This window comes from Hydra vulgaris, chromosome 02 (assembly GCF_038396675.1).
Source record: "Hydra vulgaris chromosome 02, alternate assembly HydraT2T_AEP".
In the NCBI taxonomy this organism is placed as follows: domain Eukaryota; kingdom Metazoa; phylum Cnidaria; class Hydrozoa; order Anthoathecata; family Hydridae; genus Hydra; species Hydra vulgaris.
Window position 1 is genome coordinate 47,641,698 of NC_088921.1, and position 26,076 is coordinate 47,667,773.

Genomic DNA, 26,076 nt, shown 5'->3' on the forward strand with positions numbered 1-26,076 from the left:
CTTTACCGATTGGCCACAAGGAATTTGTTGTTTTTTATATTGTCACGTGATATATCTGTCCCTTCCTCTAATTTGAAAATATTTGTGAACCGAGAAAGTATTCCTATTAATAATTGCATATTTACCTCATTAATAATTAATTTTAACTCACTTTGAATTTTTAAATTAATATAATTATATATATATATATATATATATATATATATATATATATATATATATATATATATATATATATATATATATATATATATATATATATATATATACATATATATATATATATATATATATATATATATATATATATATATATATATATATATATATATATATATATATATATATATATATATATATATATATATATATATATATATATATATATATATGCACAAACACGCTCACATACACTTTTGCTATTTAAGGTAAGAGTTGTCTAAAATTATTTTTATTTACACAACTTTAAGTTTTAAAATGTTAACAAAATTCCAGCAAATTTTTAATTAAAAATCTGTCCAAACTATATAAGCTATATTAGTTGATGTACACTGCTGCAATTATAGCTATATCAGTTGATTTATGTACACTTAGTACAAAATACAAATAAAAAAACAACATGAAATATAAAAAACTCAAGTTAAAAAAACCAACACTTTTTAAAATAATATTTCGAATAAAATAAATGTTAAAGCTATTATATTAATTACGAAATAACAACTAGTCTGTTATATATTTTTAATATATAACAGACTAGTTGTTGTTTTGCAAATAATACAATAGTTTTATCATTTAGTTGCAGTTGTCAATCAGTAGGAGAATATCTTACGTATTTGACTGAAATGTGGCAACATGTCATGTTCTTAGACAAAGAAAAAGTTAAACAGTTTGTGCACAAGTATATAATTTTCCTAGCCACCAAAATTGCTCTTTTCAAATTAGAAAGTTTGATATTTTCCTGCAGGACAGGAAATTGTTATCAGGCAATTTATATACTTTTTTATTGATAAATGGAAAAATCAATGAGACTTAAAAAGTTTGTTTGCTGTGAAATTCTCTTGATATATATATATATATATATATATATATATATATATATATATATATATATATGTATATATATATATATATATATATATATATATATATATATATATATATATATATATATATATATATATATATATATATATACACACACATAGTCAAATTTGTGGCAACATTTATAAGCCATTCAGGACTCTCTATCATAGAAGTCGATGACAGCCAGAAGTAATATATAAATATATATATATATATGTATATATATATATATGTATATATATATATTATATATATTATATATATATATATATATATATATATATATATATATATATATATATATATATATATATATACTTCTGGCTGTCATCGACTTCTATGATAGAGAGTCTTAAATGGCTTATAAATGTTGCCACAAATTTGACTTAGTAACTTAATTTCTTAAAAATCTAGATTAAATATGTGAAAATATGAGCAAAGAACAACATCCCACTAAAATGTTGCATAAAATAATGTTATTCAACTTGATTAGTTCCAAATTGCATTTAAACCCTTTGCCTACAAGAGGTACCTGTTTTTTTTTTTTTTTATCATTTAGCAGTAGCTTCTTGTTGTTACATAAAAATAAACCCTTTCACTTTGAAACACAAGTCTCAATAAACAAGTGTACTGCACAGAAGGTACATGTTAAACACGGTACTTCCAGGGATGTGATGGGGGATTGAACTTCAGTTAATTCTTTCTAACTTCAGCTAGGTCTTTCTAACTTGGAATCTAACTATGGCAGCTCATAAAGATGTATATGTATTATGTATTATATATAGTCAGAATATATAGTCTATTCAAAATACAAAAAATGTGCTTGGTATGCACAGATTTTTCCACAGTTATTAAAACTTTACAAGAAAAGATATGTCATAATAGACACCAAACCAAATGATAAAATCATGCAAACATCGTCTAAAATTTAAAATTTTAAAAATAAACTTGTTAAAATCTTATGTTGTATAAGATTTTACCTAGTTTAGTAAATCATGTATCTATTTTTAAAAGCTAAACACACATTTAAACTAAAAACTTGTTAAATATGTAGATGGTTCTAAGACTTTCCACACTACTGTAAAAATCGTTAAAATAATGAGGAGACTAATTAAATTTTATCATTAAAAAAAAAAAAAAAAACTTAACTCAATAGACTAGAATGTTGTTTGTTTTTTAAATAAAAATAAAAGCATTCAGAAAGTTTATATTTATATTTTCTACTATTTTTATTTATTTTATTTGATAGTTTTTTAGTTTTTATATTTGAGAGTTATTTAGTGATTAGTGCAGTGGAGTGTATATACATTGAATGGCTTAAGTAAAACATTTCATGTTCTACCTAAGTCATTCAATGAAATAGGTAGAACATGCAGGGAGTACAAATACATTGACTGTCTTAAATAAGTAAAACATGCTAGTAGTGCTACTATATCTACTGTGGGCTGTAGTTTAGGGAGGCAACCTGTTGATTTAAAAATATATATTCCTTTAGGTTTTTAAACTTTTCCCAGTCTTTTGTATTAATTTTTTAAAAAAACAACATGTTTACATATATATTATTATATATATTATATAATATATATATATATATATATATATATATATATATATATATATATATATATATATGTATATTATATTATATATATAATATATATATATATTATATATATATATAGTAATATATATATTTTTATAGATATATATATAATATATATATATTATATATATAATATATATATTATATATATATATTATATATATAATATAATATATATATATATATATGTATATATATATATATATGTATATATATTATATATATATATATATATATATATATATATATATATATATATATAAATATATATATATATATATACTTAAGTTATGTCTCGTCTCAATGATGTCAATCACTATTGCAAAAATGAATCTGATGCATCATATAAATGCTTGTCACAGAATAATTACAATCGAGATGCATGTGAAGCTTATTTTGAAAACTATAGAAGATGCAAAAAGGTGCTGAACAAAATTCAAAAAGAAAGACGACAGAAAGGCTTGCCTCCAAACCCACTTGTTGGAGAATGATGTTTTATTATAAAGATATGTTATTTAAAACATGTTTTTTTTCTTTTAATTAGTTATATATATGTAAATGAATTTGTGTATTTTCAAAAAATGCTCAATGTTTTAAGAAAACATGTTTTAAATTATTAACTAATTTACTAATTTTCTACTGCTTTATTAGACTAAATTAAACTATTAGACTACTTTATGAATACTGAGCACATTTTTGCAAATATACTAAATCAATTTTTGTATGTTTGTATTTTTACTTTGTATACGTATATATTTTTTATAATTATTGCTATTGCTATATTTATTATTTTTCATATATTGCAAATATTTATTTTTATTTTTTATTCATTACTGTTATTACTTTTCTGCTGTTTTTTTTTTTTTTTTTTTTTTTGATGTGGTATTTTGTTTTAGGCTTCTCTCTTTTGACTAATTTGCAACTATATGAGAAACACCTAATTTATTGTTTTAAAGTTAAAATGGTCTTTGTAAAATTTTGTTATTGTTGTTAAAATGTTTATAAAAAGCCTAAGAACACTTATATTATTAAGAGTTTTTTAGAATAAAAAAAGGTTGTTGATTAAATCTGATATTGATTCAGTGTCAAATTAGTTGTTTAATTTTGAGATTATCAATATCAATAATAAAGTTAACTGTATTTTTTTGTGATAAAATTCTTAGTAATTAAAGTATATTTATTAACTCATTCTTTTTTTCATTCATATAAATATATTTTTATTCATGTAAATGTATGCTAGATATACACTTTATTTTGATTTTAAATTTTTACTTGTGAATCATATTTATTTTTATAATAAGAATATTGATTAGATTATATATAACATTGTTTGTAGTTAAATGTATATTTATATTTATACAATTTTTTTGTTTGCTTTTGCTTACGGTGGATTATTAAAACAAATATAGCATAAAATTATTTATTTTTTGCTTTTGTTGTTTTCAACAATTTTGTTTGGATATCAATTTCTAAAAAGTTTGTTGATTTATTTATGCTAAGTATATATGTTCTCAAAAAACACTTAGGAAAATATTTAAAAGAGCTTTCTTGAAAGAGAATGATTGATCATGGTTAGAAGATGTCGTTTTAGTAAACTCATCAATAAGTTGGTTATACTTTCTGTGTCTTGTTCTGTATTGTTAATTTTATGGAGTTTAATTCTTGACAATCTAGTGAAAAAAAATAACAAGCACACAGAAGAGAGTAATGGTAAGAATACTTTTTGCTTTTTATTTACTAGTTTTGTAAATATTTTGTACTAATACTAATTTTGTAAATATTTTGTACTAATACTAGTTTTGTAAAAATTTTTTAAATTTTGTAAAATGTGTAAATTGCATTTTAAGTATATTATTCATAACAATAAAAACTAGTAAATCAAAAAAAAATTCTTTTTTCAAATCCATGCTTTATGCAAGCAGAATTCTATTGGGCCTAGAAATTCTTTTTTTGTTATCTTTTGTAGAAGGAAAAATTACTGTTACGTTTTTAAATTTTTTTTTTATTAATTCAGTGCTCTTATGGGGAAATACAAATTAAATTTTTGTTAACTTAATTAACTTTTTTTGGTCAAATTTTTCCATTTCCTTGTATTGTCATCGAAAATGATTAAGTGTGCAAAATTTGAGCAAAATTGGTTGAGAAAAAAGCTTTCAAAAATTGATTTCAAATTTTGTGGCACACAAACATATGTATATAGAAAGTAACCTTATATAAAGCATAGAAAAAATATTGAAAAAAAATTCAGAAATATTTCTTTAAAATTAAAATATTTATGAAAAATTCTCCAACACAAGTTTTATTATAAAAATATTCCTAAACATTTATGTTTTTAAATTTGTTATTGTTTAATTGATGGCTTTATATAATTGATGGTCTTAAATACTTAATAGTCTAATATAGTTGGTATGATTGACATATGGCTTAATTTATATAATAATATAATTGATAACTGATGATTTAATCAAATTGAATTTTTCTCAATTTTATGACAGATATTTTATATACATCAAATTGATTAATGATTTTTTTAATAATTTTTTGTTTCAAATTATTTATTTTAATTGGCAATGTGCCATGAAATTCACTTATTACTTTGAAACTGTTATAAATAAAAAGTTTCTATTTTCTTTTTTTAAGTAATAATTTCTTTTTGCAGGTTTATTCAATTTAGGCAAATTTTAAATTCTAAATGGAATTCATTCACTGTTTACCATATTTAGTTATGTTTGATATTATATAATAAAAATTTTATTATTATTTTTGTATGAATTGTTCGCAAGTTTTATCTTAACCAATTCCATTTCACTGCATACATTTTTATTCTAATGCACTGTAAATAAACCATTTAAATTTTTTTTAAGTATAAAACATTTTTTTGGAAAGATTCTTGTAATATTACTTCAGATTTGTAAACAATCAATAAATTAAAAGGAATTTTTTTTGTTTGTTTGTTTTAAAATGCAAAAGGCGTGGTTTTTTTAAAATAATAATTCTTAAGCAGTTACAATATCTTTGACATGTTTAATACAAATTCATACAAGTTTTATAGTATATTAACGCAATGTCTTTAATTAAGGCTTTATTTTTGTACACTGAATTGAATGAGTTTTTATAGTAATCAAGTTGAATCACAGTGAAAAATTTTAATATATTACTGTTCTTATCTATTTTATAGCAAGCTTTTTGATATAAATATCATTCTTTAAAAGAAAGATGCAGTGGCTATTCTAGACTGTTTTTGACAGTATTCAACATATTTGAGCAAAAATTTGGGTGGTGTCAATTTCCAATATGTAGTAATTGGTTAAAAATATTTAATATTTAAATAATAGTTTCCATTTAATAATATGTACACAGTTGTTTTTTTAAGTCAATGTATGGGTAATTCCATGTCAAATGACCTAGAAATTTTTCTCAGAAACCATCTCAGATTTTGCTGCTTTTTATACAGTTGAGAGTAGGAAACTTTTAGCATCTAGTTCCAAGAAGGTCCTGAAATATGATCATTTTATTTTAAGTAGATATTGGTTACGCATCTCTAATTCCCTCAGAATTACAACATATATTTAGGGGTTTCAACTCACATAACTTTAAAAATGTTTGATCTTTTTACTTAAAAATTTGTACATGGCTATTTTCAGGGGTGACAAATCCAATTTTCAGAATATAAAAAAAATATTTTGAGAATTGAAAAATTATTGAGAAAGAAGGCGGCGTTTTTAAATTAAATTTCTTCAGCCATGGTAGAAAAAGTAGGGTTAACAGGCCTTGTTAAGAAGCGTTACGCAGCTCGCATTTTGCTTGCGAAAAGGCGATTTGCGTTCAGCAGTTTTGCGCTACGCAAAAACTTATATCTTTTAGAATATTTAAATTATCTTTGATTGTCGTTAACGTGACGTTTATTCAGAAGAAATAAAGTCGTAAGTAAAAGCATTTAACCGCAATTGTAAACCAATAGATTTTTTGTTAAAGAAACAGTTTGTTAAATAATTTTTTTGTTATTGTTAAAAATTAGTTAAAAAAAATTAAGTGTTTTAATAAGTTTTATCTTAAGGAATTAAATATATAAATTTCTTTTAAATATAAAATTTATTTTTAGTCATAATAGTTTAAAAAATGTACGATTTATTTTAATGTAAATATTTTATTAATAAGATATTTTGTTTATTGTTAATTCAATAACGTAAAGTTTTAATGACGTTCGTTTAATTTATAAAAATAAATTATGATCACGAATATGTTATCGGTAACTGATAAACAACAAAAAAAAACTCTTTCTTGTTTAAAAACATTAAAATGAGTTCACATATTAAATAAGAAAAAATTTATTAACAGTTAATAAAATAACCAAAAACCAACTGTAAAATCATAAGAAAATAAACAAACATTATTTTACGTTTCATGAAAAAAATATTTTTTTCAAAATAAAATTTAGTTCATATTTGAAAAAAATAATAAAAATGATTTTTTAAATAAGAACTTAGATTTTATTTGTAACTTTTGTTATAGTGAGAAAAAAACAAACTGTTTGTATGATTTTTAACGCGTTAATAAAATAACTTTAATTACAATGCGGTACTTGAAAAGACGCGAGTGACGCATTATAACTTCTAATGATGCAAAATATATTTGATGAGTTGAGTTACTTAGAAATGCGTTACGCGTTTTCGCTACGCAGCGAAATCTCGTAACAAGGCCTGGGTTAAATAAGGAAAATTTTATTGTTATGATGAAAGAAACTTTGAACTATTTTGTTATATCACTTCAAAATCATGCTTGCTACTTTATAAGATAAGTTATTACTTGCATTTTAAATCACAATAAACAGAAAAAAGCTGTACAACCCACAGAAGTATAGTTAACCTGGTGTAATCAATATAGTGTGAACACCAAATTAGATCACGTAAAAAATAAGACAAAAAAACTTTAAATAGAAACTAAATGTGAATTTTTTGTTTTTAATAACTTGGGATAAATGATGATGATGATGATGATGATGATGATGATGATGATGATGATGATGATGATGATGATTATGGTGATGATGATGATGATGATGATGATGATGATGATGATGATGATGATGATGATGATGATGATGATGATGATGATGATGATTTGGTGATGATGATGATTATGATGATAGTGATAATGATGATGATGATGATGATGATGATGATGATGATGATGATGATGATGATGATGATGATGATGATGATGACAAAGTTGCTGATAAAAAATGGTCATGAACCCGGCCCCTATCCTGGCTTCCTATCTTTTATCAAACTCAGCCCTGGCCCTGGTCAAATATCAATCCCAATTGCATTACTAGGTACTACTAGTTTTTATGTTATAAAAAAAAGTTAAAGGTTTTTGATGATTTTTATTGTAGCTGTTTCCTTTTTATGCTTTAATTTTTTTTGTAGGAGTAACAATAAAGAATGACAATCAAGATAAAAATGTATTAAAATTTCAAACAACATTTCACTTTTCTGATCCTTTAGAAAAGGATGATAAACTGACATATGATCAAGTAAATTTGTTGACAAAGGAGTTACAGTATACGCAAGAAATTGTCAATGAATTAAAAAATGCAAAGTTTTTAAAAAATGATTGTAAAACATTTCAACTGCCTGACTGTCAGGTAATTTTATATTATAGTTAGCATATAATTTTATGAATGGTGCTATTATTTTTATTGAAATAACGAAAAACAATTGTTTAATATATCTTTAATTGTTGATTTTTATAATTGAGATAACAAATATCATAAATGTAAAAAATAATATAAGTATAAATAATATAAATATATGTAATTGTATATCATATAATCTTATTTGATATTAATATATATTTTATATTAATATATATTTTATATTAATATATTATATATATATATCAAACCTTCCCAAGGTTTGATATATATATAAAATATATTAATATAAAATATATATTAATATCAAATATATATTAATATATATTTTATATTTAAAAGCGCGTGCGGTCGCACGCCTTGTATGTCCACGCTTAAAGTAATTTGTTTAGACAACTTGACCACGTTTTTATATAGTAAGTGTTTTAAGAATTCACGGCAAAATAAAGCTATGAGAAACTAGAGAATAAATTAGCAACACTCGAAGAAAAGAACCGAAGACTATACAAAATAGTAAATCTAAATAAAATAGTCTAAAAAAAAACTAATAATAAAAAAAAAAAATTGTTGTCAAAAATATAATACACAAAAATATAGTATTTACCGTTTTTATTTTCTTATTTTTAGAGCGTTTGTTATTTTCCACTACCAAAATTGATACAAGTCGAGGAAAAAAGTAGATAAGAACATAGCAAAAATAAAAATTTTTGATATACAGTTTTTTCGCAACTTTTCTCTGTCAGTATATAAAAGAAATACTTCATAAATTGCGCTAGAAGCACAGACAATTTAAATTTGTTTTTCAAATGTTTTTGCTAAACTCTAATATTTTTATCGATGCACAGGAAAGTGAGAAAACTAATTGCTATTTATTTGTAAATTTTTTTTAAACAAGTTTTTGATGTAAAAAAGTAATGCGATGCTGCAAAGTTTTGTGGGCTAGTGCAATGTTAATTTACTGAACTTTCCTAATGAAATTTTTAGGAGCCTATTTACGACTTTTTTTTTAGTTTTTAAATACATTTTTTTAAACAGAGTAATCTTTATGTTCATTATCTCTAGTAACTTGAATTAACATTGGAAATTGGGCAATATAAAAGAAACAATTTCAGACATATATATAAATATATTTATTAAAGAAACTATGTTATTCTTTTATTTAACTTATTCTGTCATTAACAAAGTTTATTAATCAAATAATATTTTTTACAAATAAATAACAATTTATTTTCTTATTTTCCTATTTATTTTTCTATTATATAAGTATTGAGAAAAAACGTCAAATATAGTGAAAACTTTTTTAAAAGTGAAAAGACGTTAAAATGAATAAACGAATAAACATAATAAATGAATAAATGTAAGAAAAAAATTAACAAAATTTCTTATAGTTCCAGTGTACATAGCTAATTAGTTTCTTTATTATATGAACTGATAAAAATCGTGAAAAAATTGCATATCAAAACTTTCAATTGTTGTTAAAATCGTTATAAAAGATGTTTTTTTCAACAACGACTCTAAAAACAAAAGAATACAAGAGTGGTATAAAAATTTTTATTTTTTTTTCAATTTACTATTTTCAATTATTAAATTTTCTAGTTTATTTAATTAAACTTGATATTTTGTTACAATTTTGTTTCCTTTTTTAAGAATTTTTTTTTTCTTAGTAGATAAGTTAAGCTTTTTGCCTTTTTTGCCGAACTATTGAAACGCTTTATAAGTTAAAAGATGCGAACTGCCATAGTCAATTAGTCTAAAAAAATTACTTTAAACGTGGACAAAATGACGTGGGACCGCAGGCGCTTCCCAGGAAGGCTTGATATATATATATATATAAATATACACACACACACACACACACACACATATATATATATATATATATATATATATATATATATATATATATATATATATATATATATATATATATATATATATATATACATATACATATATATAATACATATATATGTGTATATATACATATATATATACATATATATAATATATATTTGTTTATATATATATATACAAATATATATTATATATGTATATATATAATATATATTTGTATGTATATATATATATATGTATATATATATGTACTATGTATGTAATATTACTATATATGATGTCGGCAATATTTTTTGCCAAGGAAAGACTATATTCACAATAAATACGGTTAGTTCATAATAAAAACCAAGCTTTTCATTTAATATTTTATCATTATTCCTAATTTGGTATTATTTAAGTTGCTGGATGTTCTGCTAATAATGATTATGATGGTGATAATAGCGTTTTTTTGAAAATGTAGGTCATTCATATTGCAATCATATGCGCTGGTTACAAAGAAACTAAGCGTGTTGTAACGCTTATAAAATCTATTTTGTTCTATCGACGGCATCCACTTCACTTTCACTTTATATCAGATATTAGTGGAAGACATGTTTTACAAGTTTTGTTTAAAACATGGATGTTAAAGCAAGGTATTTTTCAATTGGTTTTTATTATGTAATTTTTTCAAATTGTTATTTTATACTATTTTTTGTAAAAATACAAAATGTTTTAAGTATATTTATTTCTATTAAATTTTCAAAATACAATTAAATGATAAAAGCATAATAGTTTTTCAATAATAAAAAATGTTTTAGTTTTGTTTAGTATTCTACCTTGTATATTTAAGAGCAATCGCATAAATTATTATCTTACTTATATCTAGTAACAATAATCAGGCAACAATTAATAATTAATTGTATTTTTGAGATAACCATAGGACAATTATTTTTCAATAAAATCAATTTTTTTTTAAACATTTGTTTAAAAAACAGATTTTATTAAAAATTTAAGCACTCCTCTCAAAGCTTATCACTTATGCTTCTCTCAAAGCTTATAACTTCTTCTCTTAAAGCTTATAACTTGTAGTAGAAGAATTGTGGTAGAACACTTGGCTCACAATCAAGAGGTTTGAGGTTCAAATCCACCTATGTCTCTCTCCACCACTCATATCCTCCTCTCTTATCCACTCTCTCTCTCTCTCTAGAAGTACAGAGCTCAACCTGTTTCTCTATGCAGTTGCCTCTGGAGCTTAAAGGAAGTTAATTTAGTTTTAAAATAAACCTAAAGCACAAATCTTTTTTTTTTTTGAGAATTCAGTTAAATTAGAAAATAGTCTAGGCACTTGTAAAATGGCTATATAATTTTTGAATTTTTTCTTTGTTTAGTTGGAGTAAGTTTCTATGACGCAGAAAAACTGAAAGTAAATTTAGTCTTCTTTTTTTTTATTTAAATTTTTTTTTGTGCTAATGTAAGATGTTTGGTAGATTTTTTGTTTAACCAGTAAGTCTTAGCTGTAAATTTATTTAGTTGCATGGTAGGTGTTTTTATGTAGCTACATGGTAGTATTTTATGTTGTTGCATATTTATTTTTTATGTAGTTGCGTATTTATGCATATTTATGCATTTTTAGGCAGATGTTGATTGGATTCCAAATACTCATTACTCCGGCGTTTATGGACTTATGAAGTTGACTTTGACTAGGGCTCTTCCAGAGTTCTTAAGCAAGGTACTTTTACTTTTCAAAAAGTATTTTTATAAGTTCTTTTAAAATTATTGCCATATAAATTTTGTAAATATTTTGTATTTTGTAAGTTACAAAGTTATTATCTCAATATTAATAAAGTTATATATACTAAATATAAGTAATTAATCATAATATATATAATTGATGTTAACTTGGATTATAATATTTAGGTCATTGTACTTGATACAGATGTATTTTTCTTGACTGATTTAGCTGAACTATGGGCTTTCTTTAATAATTTTACAGAAGATCAGGTTTTAATTTTTATTATTTATTACTTATCATTTTTTTCATTTATCATTTTATCATTTTACTTATCCTTTTTTTTTGTAATTTGTATTACATAAAGCTTTGATTAATCATTATGGATATTTTTATTTATGGATATTTAGGCAATTGGTTTGGTCGAAAACCAGAGCCAGTGGTATACTGGAAAACTTTGGAAGAAATATAAAATATGGCCTGCTATAGTTAGTTTTTTATTATTATTATTATTATTATTATTATTATTATTATTATCATTCTTTATGCAGAATATTAAATTTTTACAATTTCTACTTTACTGTTTTTCTTTTGTAGAGATTGAAAAAATATTAAAAATAATTTAATAGCACAAAATATAGTTACTTATTCTATTTAAAAAAAAGATAATTTCATTGGTTTTGTTATATATTTTTTAAATTAGACTCTAAAAAATGTAATTTTATTATGATTAAATTTTTTTCTGATTTGTTTATCAGTTTTATGTACTCCATGAGGATTGCAAAAGCTACCAAATGTAAAAATACGATCATATGTGAAAATAATAAATAATATTCCATTTGCTGAAGTCTGTTGTTTAAGTTGATTGTTTTAAAACCTTGTTTGTTGTTTTTAAGATTGTATTTCACCTGTCTTGGATTATTCCAACGGTTTTTTTGGGTACTTGGAATATATAGATGTGCTGGGTATCCAGCTTGGACACAGAAAAAATCTGCTGGAAAATCAGGACCAAACCAGGTACCCAGCACATCACAAGTTAGAATTTTTTTTGCAACTATGTAGTAGAATCTATACCCAAGAACAATAATCATGTTTTAAAATTTTTTTTTGTTTTATTTTTGTCAATAGTTTGGGTCATGGAGAGGTTCCTGTAGTGAAAGCAAATAAAACAAAGTCCCAGTGAATCCAGTTGTAAAAAATTGCTTTTTTTCTTTCATAATACGTATATAATTTATGGAAACCTTTTTAACTGACACAAGTATGGCACCATGGGCATTAATCTTTTTTTTGACTTAAACTTTTTTAATATGACCAGTGTGAGTAAGACCTAAATATTTTTGCTCATAAATATTTAGGATCACTGTATGTTATGTATTTGTTTATATATTTTGTATTTGTATATACAGATGTATTTCCTGATTCTTTTTTTCTTCAATCACTATTATGAATAGAATTTGTGCTTATCTTTCTTAAGTACTCTTGTTGATTTTTTCTTTTCAACTCCCGTTGCTATTTTTAAATGCTCTTATTCCATCAAAGAAAACTTGGTTGATTAAGTTGTCAAAGAAATTTTTGAAACCTTTTTTACTAGTAAAAAGTAGTTATGCAAAACTGGTTTGTTTTTCTTTCCATTAGGTCAAAAGTCTTTTAGAAGTTAATAGTTGTTATGAGCAACAGTCAACTTCATAACTTCTTTGTATTTCAAAAAAATAACAAGGTTATGAACTATGTCCTGAATTGCCTGATTTATGAGTTTCAGTCACCTAATAGCTGAAGCATCACAAAATATATGCAGTCAAATAAATCAGGATCAAGTGTCTGAGGCGATATCAAAGTGATTGGCTTCAATGGTTTTGCAAGACCATCCCAGATCTGGTAGACCAACAGAATTTGATTTGGAGAATTTAAATCAGCTAATTGAGAGCAATCCAGGATTAACTATGCGTTGCTTAACAAATGAATTTGTATGCATTTATGGTACTATAGAATACCACATTGTCAAAATGGCAAGGACATCCAAGTTTAATGTTTGAATACCACACAAACATTCCAAAATTGATTTGGCAAAAATCATTGGAGTTTATCGGGAATTGCTGCTTTATTCCACCTAATTTTACCAACTTAGTGTCAACAGTTTTTTTTTTAATCATAAATCAACAGGTTAGTGATCAAAACAAACATTAATCTATTAAGGAGAAACTCTGACATCACCTCTGACATCACCTTCTTTGATTTATAACATAATATCAATAACATTCATTCAAGGCGTATATATTCATTCATGGAGTATATAGTTATGTCATTAACAAAAACACTTTAGAGTTAAGATTATCTGTGTGATTATTATTTTAGATGAGAAACGACACAGAAGTAAGGATGAAACCCTTTAGTACTGGGAACCACATTCACACATTCATCATTATATGGCATATTTTCCCAGCTAAAAGCATATTCATATATATTTATACAGGCCTAAAACACTCCCCTAAAACAGTTTATGGAAGCAATGTATATATATACACATACATGGGAGCTGCTCCTCTAAACAGCTTCTTATGAGAGCTTTTGGCTTTTGCACAAGCTATCTGTTTATATATATATATATATATATATATATATATATATATATATATATATAATATATATATATAATGTAAGTTCACCTCTCCAAGACTGAGAAGGCCACTACAGACGAGGAGGCTACTTAGTTGTGGTTATAACCCTCTCTCAACTCTATAACTCCGAAACATGAACCTTGACAAACAAGGCTGCTGCGTGGAGAAACAAGTTGTTATATATATATCTTAATATTTGTTTTATTTTTATTTTTAAATTTTGTGTATATATTTTGTAATACTTTATTTTGAATTGGCTATTTTGTCTATCTTTTATAAAAAAATTTCAGGGCCGAGGTTTTAATACTGGTGTAATGTTGTTTGATTTACAAAAACTACGTAAGTTTCAATGGGCTAACCTTTGGAGAATGACCGCAGAAAAACAACTTTTGAATTTGTTTTCAACTGTTCTTGCTGACCAAGATGTTATTAATGCAGCTCTGAAGGACAATCCTCAAATTGTTTACAAACTTCCATGTCAATGGAATATCCAATTAAGTGATAATACAGAGAGTGAGTATTGCTATAATGAACTAATTGAACTAAAGGCCATTCATTGGAATTCACCAAACAAACACACTGGCAACAAACTAAAACATGTGGAATATTTTAGAAACATGTATCTTACTTTTCTTGAATACAATGGAAATTTGCTAAGGTAACAACTAAGATTTAGTTTACCAAATTTAATTTAATCTTTGATTTAGTAAACATATACATTAAATGTATGGCGTTATTAAAATGACATTATTAATATTAACATAAACTGTCAACAAACTGGAGCTAAATTAAATTTTTTTTAGAAAAAGTATTTTTTCCTGCCTTATTCCTGGAGAAAATGCAACAGAAACAAGCAGAGAAAAAAAGTTATCAGATAATGATCAATGTTATGATATTAAAATAGAGCAGTCAACAACAAGACGTGTACATTTGTATTATATGGACTATGATTATAAACCTGTATGTTTATCTTGTTTGATTTTTTATTTTTATTTTCAAGTTTTAGTTTAATTTATTTATATCTATTGCAAAATATTAACATTAAAAGAACTGTAATATAAGCATAATAACTGTTGAGTGTGAATAAATTAGCATAAGAGCTTTTGATGATGTCAAGTATCAGAACTGAGTTAAGTACTGGTATAAAAGCCTAAAAAATAAATTATTAGGGTATAATCTTTCTTATTAAAAATACATCTAAAATTGTTATTAAAGTAATAAAATGTATATTAATTTAATTTGTAAACATTCTTATAAACATTTTAAAAGTTTTTTAGTTTTATAGACATAATAAAATTTCTCCTAATACTATTTTGTTATTACTTCAAAGAAATTTTTTCTCGATTTTTAATACTAATATACTCAGCTTTAATTACATAATGGTGGTGTCACTTTTTAATGGCTTCCCTAAAACCATCCCTTGTCAGTTGGTCTATTTTCAAAAAACTGCTGGAAACCTTTCATAAGTATTACCACAAGCAAAAAGACTTTTTGAACTCGAATCCACAACCTTGATTCCATAAAAAGTTAAATTTATAAATAAACACAAAAGTTTTAAATAAATGTATAGAATATGTATAATATAAATGTATAGAATATATTATTTGGAAAAGTTTTTATAAACTTTGTTATAAAAAAAAAAAAGCATTCAATATTTTTAATAAAATGATTTATTTGATTTGTACACATCAATAAATTCAATTTTTCTTAATACTATTTTTTTCTTATTTTTAAGAAATTTTTATTAGACTTTTAATACTAGTATCTAGCTACACTTTTTAATGGCTTCCCTAAGATATTATAGAAAATAAGAAATAATAAAGGAGAATGAACCTAAAATTATCAATTTTCTGTGAAACATAATATGTAATAAGCTTTTAACTCTGAGGATAATCTTGAATTGGTTGTTTCAAAAGCATGAAAAGCTATAGCATAGTAGCAGTTATATATATATATATATATATATATATATATATATATATATATATATATATATATAATATTAATTATATTAATATTAAAGTAGAGTTTCCACACATCATGTAAAACATGCAAATTATGCCATTCTTTATTTTTTTTAGGTATGTAAAAGCATGTTTTTAAAAAAAAAATAATTATGTTAAAATGAGAAAAATCCATTTTTTTATTTTCAGCCACTAGTTTAAAAATTTAATCACATTTTTAGCACACATTCACATATGTTTTCTACACTCCTCAGCTTTATCACACAACTCATCTCATATAGTTCTCACTTTAGTGGAGACATGGTTAAACTAGGTCATTTAAAAAATTTTGAGAAATAAGTTGGTTTATTTTAATGTAAATATTGTGATGGTTTGAAGTTAACATTAATTTTTTCATTAAAAGATTAACTTAATCAAGTAGGCGGAGTGATAAGTTTGGTATTAAATTTTGATACTAAGTAATGCTAGACTATGCTAGACTTTTTTTCATTATGTTTTGACTAATTGAATTTAGTAAACAAAATTGTATTATATTGGTATGTTAATAAATGTTGATAAAGCTTTTTCACACAATTTAAAATAGATTCAGTAATTATCAGTTAAAAGTTTCCTTTTAAAAAATCCATCCATATGCTAAAATAATTAAGTCTATTGCCATATAAGTGCAAAAGCATAAAAATTGTTTGAAATGAACATAAAAAAGCATGCAACCTTAAGAAACAGTATTCAAAAGCATGTAATTTTACTGAAAAGGAGCATGCAATTTTTCTAAATGCTGGCTAGAAATCCTGAAAATGTATTATATTTTACTTTAATATTAACATTGTCATAAAATAAGTCTTTTAGCTATAGAAATCTATTGACTTTTTATCTGTAAATCTATATACTTTTTTGACTTATTATCTTGACTTTGCGATAAGTTGAATGCAGCATTACAATTTATCGCTGGGCGATAAATTGTAATGTTGCATTCAATATACTTGTGCCAACAATATACAATATTTATTCACTTATCAATGTTCCAATAATACAAATTTATGGTTAGTAAAGTTTATAAATAGTTTTATTGGTTAGCGAGTTTTTTTTTTTTTTTTTTTTCATTTAGGAAGTTGGAGATGTTACTTTGATGACTCACCTATCTATGGATAGAATACAGATTTTAGACTTGTTATCGCAACATTGGGAAGGTTGTTTATTTATATAACTTAAAGCCTATTTCATTTAAATAAAATTATCAAAGACTTAAGTTATTACATAAAAATAAACAAAGTTTTGTTAAAACCTTTCTTTTTTTAATATAATTTTTAGGTCCAATGTCGATTTCATTATATGCATCTGATGCAGAAGCTCAGCAGTTCACACGTTATTCTTCTGTTTCTAGTTTTTTGAGAAAAAGAAAGAATATAGGACTGCACATCGTTTATAAAGATGGAGTATAGTTTATATATATATATATATATATATATATATATATATATATATATATATATATATATATATATATATATATATATATATATATATATATATATATATATGATACATGAATAGTTTAATATATTTATGAATAATATATATTTAACATCATGGATTCAGAAAAACTTGTATCTTGTAAACTACTTTATGACTTATGTTCTGTGAATTTTAGGATTTATATCCTGTGAACTACTTACGAAATGTTGCACTTGAACATGTACAAACAACTTATGTTTTCCTTAGTGATATTGATTTCTTACCCATGATAGGATTATATAACTACTTAAGGTTGGTTTCTGTAATTTTTTTAGAATTGTTAAATATTTTTTTACTTTTCATAAAGCTTTTGTTAAATAGTTAGTATTTTCAATTTAGAGGACTTGCAAACATTACAAATATGGAGAAAAAGGTTATTATTTTGTTAATATATTATTTATGTTTTTGAATGAAAAACTAATGAGCTGTTTAATTTAGGCTGTAGTTGTTCCTGCATTCGAAACATATCAATATAAACTTGATTATCCTCTAAGTAAAAAGCAGCTTATTGAGTATTGGGGTTCACAGAAAGTTGACACTTTTAGGTTGATTCTTTTTTATTTTTTTCTACTTTTAATACTTTTTAATTTAAATTACTTATTTCCTAAAAAATATTTTGAATTAAAAATTTTTTTTAAATTCTAAACTTTTTAAACAATTATTTATTTGATGCTTTTAAGTTTTTCAACAATCTGATTAAATTTTAATTTCAAATTTTTAATTATTCAAATGGCTTATCTACCTAATGTTATCTAAAAAATGTTATGCAAACCAAATTAGGGGAGAAGTTTGGCAACAAGGTCATGCGGCTACTGATTTTCAACGCTGGAAAACAAGTTCAACTGACTATGAGGTAAGTTTTACTTTTTTTTTTATTTTTATGTTGTGCTATTTTTTCCAATGTTGTATTGTTTAATTTGTTTTTATTTTAAATAAATTTATAAAATGCAATTCACTTGAAACTGACCAATTTTATATATTTAAAAAGTAAAGTCTAAGTAAGTGAGGCAAATTGTTTACCTTTATTTTTATTTTATGATGGAATACAATTAAAAAAAGTCATTAAGTGATGTCAAAATTAACACTTAGAGATCGTTTAAATAAGTGAGAACAATAGTTACTTAAATTCTGTTTAAAGTATTTTTTTAGTAATTAGCTGTTGTCATGTTTTAAAATGGTCCACATTGGTCTAGATCGATTTTAGGGGTTAATGTATATTATAAAATGATGCAGAAAAAAAATCAACAATTTATTATAGTTATTGTAATTTATAATGTTATTATATCATAATATGTTAAAAATAATATTTTATTTATAATGTTCACAAATTATTAACATAAAAAGAATCTTTAATATATAATAATATTGAATACGAGACGAACACAATCTTAGTCATAGCCATACGAAGACGAATCATTTTTTTATTATAATAGCCTGAAAAGCACTAAAGACCACATATTTATATTCTAGCTCATATTTATAGCTTATATTTATATTTATATATATTCTAGCTTATATTTATAGCTTATATTTATATTTATATATATTCTAGCTTATATTTATAGCTTATATTTATATTTATATATATTCTAGCTTATATTTATAGCTTATATTTATATTTATATATATTCTAGCTCATATTTATAGCTTATATTTATATTTATATATATTCTAGCTTATATTTATAGTGTTAACTTGTTATTAAAGTATCGAATTGCTTAAAAATAAAATTCTGAACACATGTATTTGCATTTGTTTACAAATTCATTTAAACGCAAGTAAAAGAAGGTATGCGCTTATAAATTGAATAAATTCAAAAACTATGTATTCAATACATTGTTTTTGAATTTAATTTTGTTATTATCAAGTATCTTTACGTCTATAAACTTAAGTCTACATTTACAACTTATTTTTTTGCACGGGATTCAATACTATTGAATCTCATGCAAGAAAATATTGAAACATATTTCATGTGATTTTATACTCCGTATTTCATATTACGATAAAATTATAATGAATAAAATTTTATAAAAATAAAAAAATGACTCTAAATTTAAAAAAATTAAAAACTACATACACTATTAAGATATAAAAATTAAATATACAAATATAAATAAAAGTCCAAATAAAATAAATTTAGCTTTAACAATTTTACCATCTAGGTTATTTTACAACTTGCGAATCTTTAAAAATATGTAACAACTTGCAAATCTTCAAAATGCACAAAAAAGAAACATTTTTCATCAAAAGACAATAAAAATTCAATTTATCTATCTGATATTGAATTTTATCGCACTTTTTTTAAAGGTTCGTTGGGAAGTAGATTTTGAACCATACATTCTAGTTAAGAAGAGTAGTGTACCTTTATATGATATGCGCTTTGTCGGTTTTGGTTGGAATAAAGTTTCTCATATTATGGAGCTTCATGCATTGCGGTTTGTTTTTAAATCGCTCTTTTGTGAGTTGTTTTTTGAGTATTGTATTTAGGTTGTAATGTTTATTACTGTTTTTTATTATTATTAATATAACAACCTTTATTATCTTTAATATTTTAGGTTTAAGTTCGTTGTAGCTGCAAACGGCTTTATCGTACATATGCCACATGCACCATCAGTTGATATTACTAAATATCGTTCAAGTAGCTTATACCGGAGGTTGGGGATTACTTTAAATTTAAAATATAAATTTTAACTTATATAACTTTGAACTGAACATAAGTAGTTTTATTTAACTGAATATCATTTGCAATTTAACATTTAAAAATTACAATTTTCTTGTGTATAATAATAGAAAAAAGAAAATATTTAAATAAGACGTAAGTCTTATAAGAAAAAATTTAAATAAGACGTATGTCTTATAAGAAAAAATTTAAATAAGACGTATGTAAATAAGACGTATGTCCCTTTTAGTGATGTTGGTGTTGCGTTTTTCACTATTTATTTTAAAAAATTACTTTAAATGCTTCAAATCTTTTTTAAATTGATCTCTTAAGTTTTCTGCTTTATTAGATGTTTGGGTCTCCTCAAGAAAGAGTTTCAATATGAGCTTGAACGGAAGTACAACATCGAGTTTCAGTGATAATCTTTTCAAACTGTTATTTAATCGTTTAGATTTAGTGTTGCTTATACTAGAAAAATACTTATATAGATATAATTTTAGCTATATTTAAGTTATATTTATTTTCTGTATTTATTTTTTTTTAAAGAGATTTTATTTGAATATTTTATTGTTATTAATTGTAACTCAGAAAATTAAAATCAATTTATAATAATTTATTTACAAACAAAAAGTTTTTGGAAAGTAAAGATTTTTTTTCTTTTAAAAATAAAAAAGTGTTTTTGTTTTTGAATATTTGCATTGAATTAATGTAGCAGTTTTCAGGTTTTGTCATAGTATTATCAGATATGCTATAAGATTTAGAACATCTCGACCAAAAAGTTTTTTAGTCCAACAATGGGTTTTCTACCTAAGTAGATAACTTCTAGGGATGAACACTAACTTGTTGCCCTCCTCCGCTCCTACTGAAGAGTCTACTAGTATATAAACAAAAGCGAGAACATAACTTACCTCGTCTATCCAAGAGTTTCGTTTCTGATACGTTTTTAATAAAAACCGAAGAGTTTGCTATAATTGAAATATTTTTAATTGATATTTAATTCCAATCATAGTTTCAATAAATAGGCTTTTGCGTTATAAACTTTTAACTAATGTTTTGACACAAAAATATATACAGTATGTGAAAAAATTGTCACCATGTTTGAACAAAAAAACATATATTTTTTAAATAAAAAAGCTGCGAAGAAAAATGAAATTTTAATTTTATTAATTAGATTTTAGAATTGGCTAACTGAAAATATTGCTTTTTATTAAATTTATAGTATATTGATTTTTTTATTTTTATGTGTTGATCTAATGGTGACAATTTTGTCACGAATGAAAACAAATAACATGTTGTAGTAAATCGACTGAGCCCTCCCATAGATTTAATTACAACCTGAATTCTTTATGGAACACTAGTAACCCATTTTCACCCCCTTTTCAACAACTTGTCAAACTTTTAAAGAATTAAATTATTTCAAAAAATTACGTCAACATTCATCTACCCCCCCCCCCCCTCCCAAAATACAAATCAAATTTTAAATGGAAAAAATATATATATAAATATTTTGAATAGACAAATTTACAGCTAAAACAAAAAAGATATTAAAAGTAAACTATTTAGAGAACCATTTAAAATTTCAAATACTCTGAACAAAAGTAAAAGGTATAGAAAAAAAAGTTATTAAACCTTTAACTTAAGAACATATTTCCTACTTCTAACTACAAAAACTTACTCCTAATAAAAAAATAAAGATTAAAGGGTTCACAAAAATGTATACTCCTTACACGTTTAAATTATGAACATATTTCAAATTAACGCAACACTTCAATGTGCGAATTCTCCTCTTTTTAACTTAAGACCTAATTCAATTTCACAGTAAAAGCTAATTATTTTTAATAGAGTTTAGTATAACAAAAAATGCATTTAATAAATTGTATAAACTAAGGGTTGGCAGAAAAAACTTATTGAGACAGAAGAGCCAAACATTGCAATTTACAAAGCTTTAGTCTGCTGCGCAAACAAAAAAGATTTGTTAGTACATGGTCTACATTATATTATTAAAACATTTATAAAAAAAATTGATATTTTTTATGGTATAATAAATTAATATTTATTATGGTTCTTTCGATGTGAGGTTCCGAAATCGATCCTGGTAGTACCGCGCTCAACTTGTTTCTCCGCGCAGCGGCCTTTTTCGTCAAGGCTCGTGTTTCGGAGTTAGAGTATTGAGAGAGGGTTATAACCACTATTAAGTAGCCTGCTCATCTGTAGTGGTCTTCTCGGCCTTGAGGAGGTAAATAACAAAAAAAAAAAAAAAAAATATTTCAAGATGATTTCTCTTTAGCTCCATGCACAAATATCAATATATTATTGAAATAAAGATGTTGGTAGCACTTTAAAAGCAGTATTTTTAAAGAGCTACCATCATCTTTATTTCAAGTCTTTTTTAGAATCATCTACCAAATTTTTATTTCAATATTAAATTAATATAGTAGCCGTGGCGCAGTAGTAGCGCACTTACCTCAGACACGAAGGATCTGTGGTTCAAACCCCATCTCTAGGTAAGATTTGCGACATCGGTTAGGATAGAGGCGTGAACTTTCTATTAAATGCTCCTCCACGGTGCTCTATGATAAGACCGTAAGGACTTCTTAGGGCACATAAATTAAAAAAAAAAATTGAGCATGGAGCTAAAGAGCCGAATCAACTGCAGGTTGCCGACCCGTGGTATAAACGTATAAATAATATAGTGTAGACCATGTGCTTACATAAAACTTTTTTACTTGCATAGCAGACTAACAAACGACAACTTCGAAAAAATAATAGTGTTACGAGTGAACATCTCGTGTGCGCTTATTTAGTTCTGTACGTGTCGGGTCTTTTTAAAGCGCAAAAAATGTTTTTAAAAAGTAGGAATATAAATAGCTTTATTAAAATACCGAAGGTTTAGCGAATATGTAACACAGGACTGCTAAAGCCTTCCAATTTTTTTTAAGTAACTTAATTTGAGGAGTGGACTTGCAAAACCAGATAATTCACTTTAAAAAAAAAGACTAAGCAATGTTTTTTCGTAGTACTAATATTCCTACATCTTTACAAATAAAAATTAAATTTAAAAGCCACTATTTTGATAATACTTTACCTGCCTTATATTATTCTGTCCGTGCAAAACCAGCTAAAAAAATTATTGTCGATGCAAAATAAGACAAAAATTTTATCTAATCAACCTTCTGTTTAAAAAACTTTTAAAAAAATCATACATAAAAAAATTCACTAAAATCACAAAAGCCATATTTAAACAGTTACAATTGAGTTTTAACTTCATTAACCCTATAAAAGTATCAAACATTAAATTTACTTAATTTCTAAGGCAAAAGGGCATTTTGCTCAACTACAGTATTGTGCAAATTAGTTCGGACAGTGGTTGAAATAACACAATTATTTGCCACATTGAAGTTTTATTCAAAAAAAACATGCCAATGGTACAAAATATGATATAATTAATAGGAGATATGACCTCCTTTTGCTTTTACAAGCATTTGAACACGATTTGGCATGGATTCGACCAAAGTTGAACACATTTTAGTCACTTGCTCATCATGATACCAGGTCTTAATTACAGCCCTAATTAGCTTTGCCATTGTCGAACAGTCTTCTTTCAGGAATCTTTGTTTGATTATAGCCCATAAGTTTTCAATGGGATTGATGTCTGGAGAATTTCCAGGCCAGTCTAAAATCTCCAGTCCACTTTCTTCAAAGAATGTGCGCATTTTACGTGAAGTATGGCATGGTGCGTGATCCTGCTGAAAAATGCCATCTCCATCAGGAAAGTCCCTTGTCATACTAGGAAGCAAATGAGTCTCCAAAATAGCCTTGTCTTTATCACTATTCATCATTCCCTCTACGTTAATGAGTCGTCCAAGGCCTTTAGCACTAAAACTACCCCAAAACATCTTCTTAGGCGGATGTTTGGGTGCTTGTTGAATATGTCCTGACCAAATCGGTTCACCTTTGCTTTGTCTCGCAAACTTTGACCTGTAGCCATGGACTTCAAAATGTAATTCGTCAGAGAATACTACTTTTTTCCAGTCGTCTGCCGTCCATTGAGAATACCTACGTGCCTATTGAAGACGTTTTCTCTTCAAAACCGATGTCAATAACTGTTTCTTTAGAGGTTTTCTGGATAATCTGCCAACTTCAAGGAGCCTTCGTCGGACAGTTGAAGAAGAAATATTTACGCCTGATGTGGATAAATCTCTCTGAAGGCCTGCACTTGTTTTTTTAGGATTCTTTATACTTTCTCTGATGATAACTGTATCATCGCGAGGTGTTGTCTTGCGTTTTCTTCCACATCTTTCTTGTCGCAGTGTTGAAGATTCACCAGTGTCTTTTTTTCTTTTCAAGATGTCACCAACGGTTGACTTGGCCACCTTCATTTTCTTAGAAATCTGTCTAATGCTCAAACCAGCATGTTCTTTAAGAGCTATAATGCTTGCACGTTTCTTGGGTGTGATGTCCATTGTGAATACGAGGTGAATAATCCGTCACAACCTCCGTCACAACCTTTCTGCACAAAGCCTGGAGTAGCACTGAAGCCACTGATGCGTTTGCTAGAATGTCTTCCCGGCAGCAAAGAGTTGCCAGACACCACTAGGCTACAGTAAAACACTTATTTATCTGAAAAAAACAAGAGAATCTTTAGTATCATAGCTAAAAGTTGGGCTTATTGTGAAAATTATTCCAATTTTGCCACTGTCCGAACTAATTTGCACAATAATGTATATTGATTATTAAAATCGTCACTAATTAAGTTGTCTTCATAAAGCTTTTTTGAAAACCAGTTAGAAATAAATTTCTGATCAAAACCAGATTAAAAAAAATAATTGGCATACAAAACCAGATAAAATGTTTTTTCATTTTAAATAAAAATAAGACCAAAAGAGTACGATTTTCAAATTTTTGTCGTAAATTCTTTTAATATCTATTGTTTAGCTTTTAATTTTTTAATTTTTAGCTATTCGATTTACTGGAAAACATTTTTTGTCATTATCTCAAAATAAAAAAAAAGTGAATTAATGGTTTTGCAAGTCCACTCCTTATTTATTTAAAAAAGTAACATTGTTGACGTCAACTTTTCTTGACCTCCTCCCCTTTCCACTGTCAATAAATGTCAAAAAATTCAGACCCCCTCCCCCCCTATTTTGTTGACGCAATTTAATAAAAGAGCAGCTGTAGCGCAGTGGTAGCGCCCTTGCCTCAGAAACGAAGAACCCCTAGTTCAAACTCTACCTTAGGGCAAGTTATGCGCCATCGGTTAGGAAATAGGCGTGAACTTCCAATTAAATGCTCATCCGCGGTGCTCTGTGATAAAACCGTAAGGACTTCATGGGGCAGCTAAAAAAAAATTTATGGGCAACCCTTTTGTAAATGTACACCATTGGATGTCTTGATGCAGGAATTTCGTTTTAGAACCACCTCT

General features: G+C 25.2%; 1 protein-coding gene and 1 long non-coding RNA gene across 4 annotated transcripts; both read left to right on the forward strand.

Moving 5' to 3' along the window:
• The first annotated feature begins 1,423 nt into the window (after window positions 1–1,423).
• LOC136077000 (uncharacterized) lies at window positions 1,424–3,207 on the forward strand. The gene is made up of 2 exons (XR_010636763.1): window positions 1,424–1,611; window positions 2,975–3,207. It is a non-coding gene; the product is annotated as an uncharacterized LOC136077000 (long non-coding RNA).
• Window positions 3,208–4,156: 949 nt separating this feature from the next.
• LOC100213659 (xylosyl- and glucuronyltransferase LARGE2s) lies at window positions 4,157–21,216 on the forward strand. 3 transcript variants are annotated; one of them, XM_065791153.1, is made up of 18 exons: window positions 4,157–4,396; window positions 8,116–8,333; window positions 10,657–10,828; window positions 11,564–11,598; window positions 11,809–11,904; window positions 12,093–12,176; window positions 12,315–12,392; window positions 14,810–15,177; window positions 15,323–15,479; window positions 17,589–17,670; window positions 17,792–17,916; window positions 18,132–18,247; window positions 18,335–18,368; window positions 18,434–18,540; window positions 18,776–18,848; window positions 20,303–20,430; window positions 20,551–20,649; window positions 21,004–21,216. In XM_065791153.1, exons 1-18 carry the CDS (start codon window positions 4,255–4,257, stop codon window positions 21,071–21,073), a joined length of 2,184 nt encoding a protein of 727 aa, XP_065647225.1. In that variant the 5' UTR covers window positions 4,157–4,254; the 3' UTR covers window positions 21,074–21,216. The 3 variants fall into 3 exon arrangements, with proteins under 3 accessions (XP_065647225.1, XP_065647226.1, XP_065647227.1); XM_065791154.1 differs by having other exon boundaries at window positions 8,194–8,333; XM_065791155.1 differs by lacking the exons at window positions 20,303–20,430; window positions 20,551–20,649; window positions 21,004–21,216 and adding an exon at window positions 20,158–20,278.
• Window positions 21,217–26,076: the final 4,860 nt, after the last annotated feature.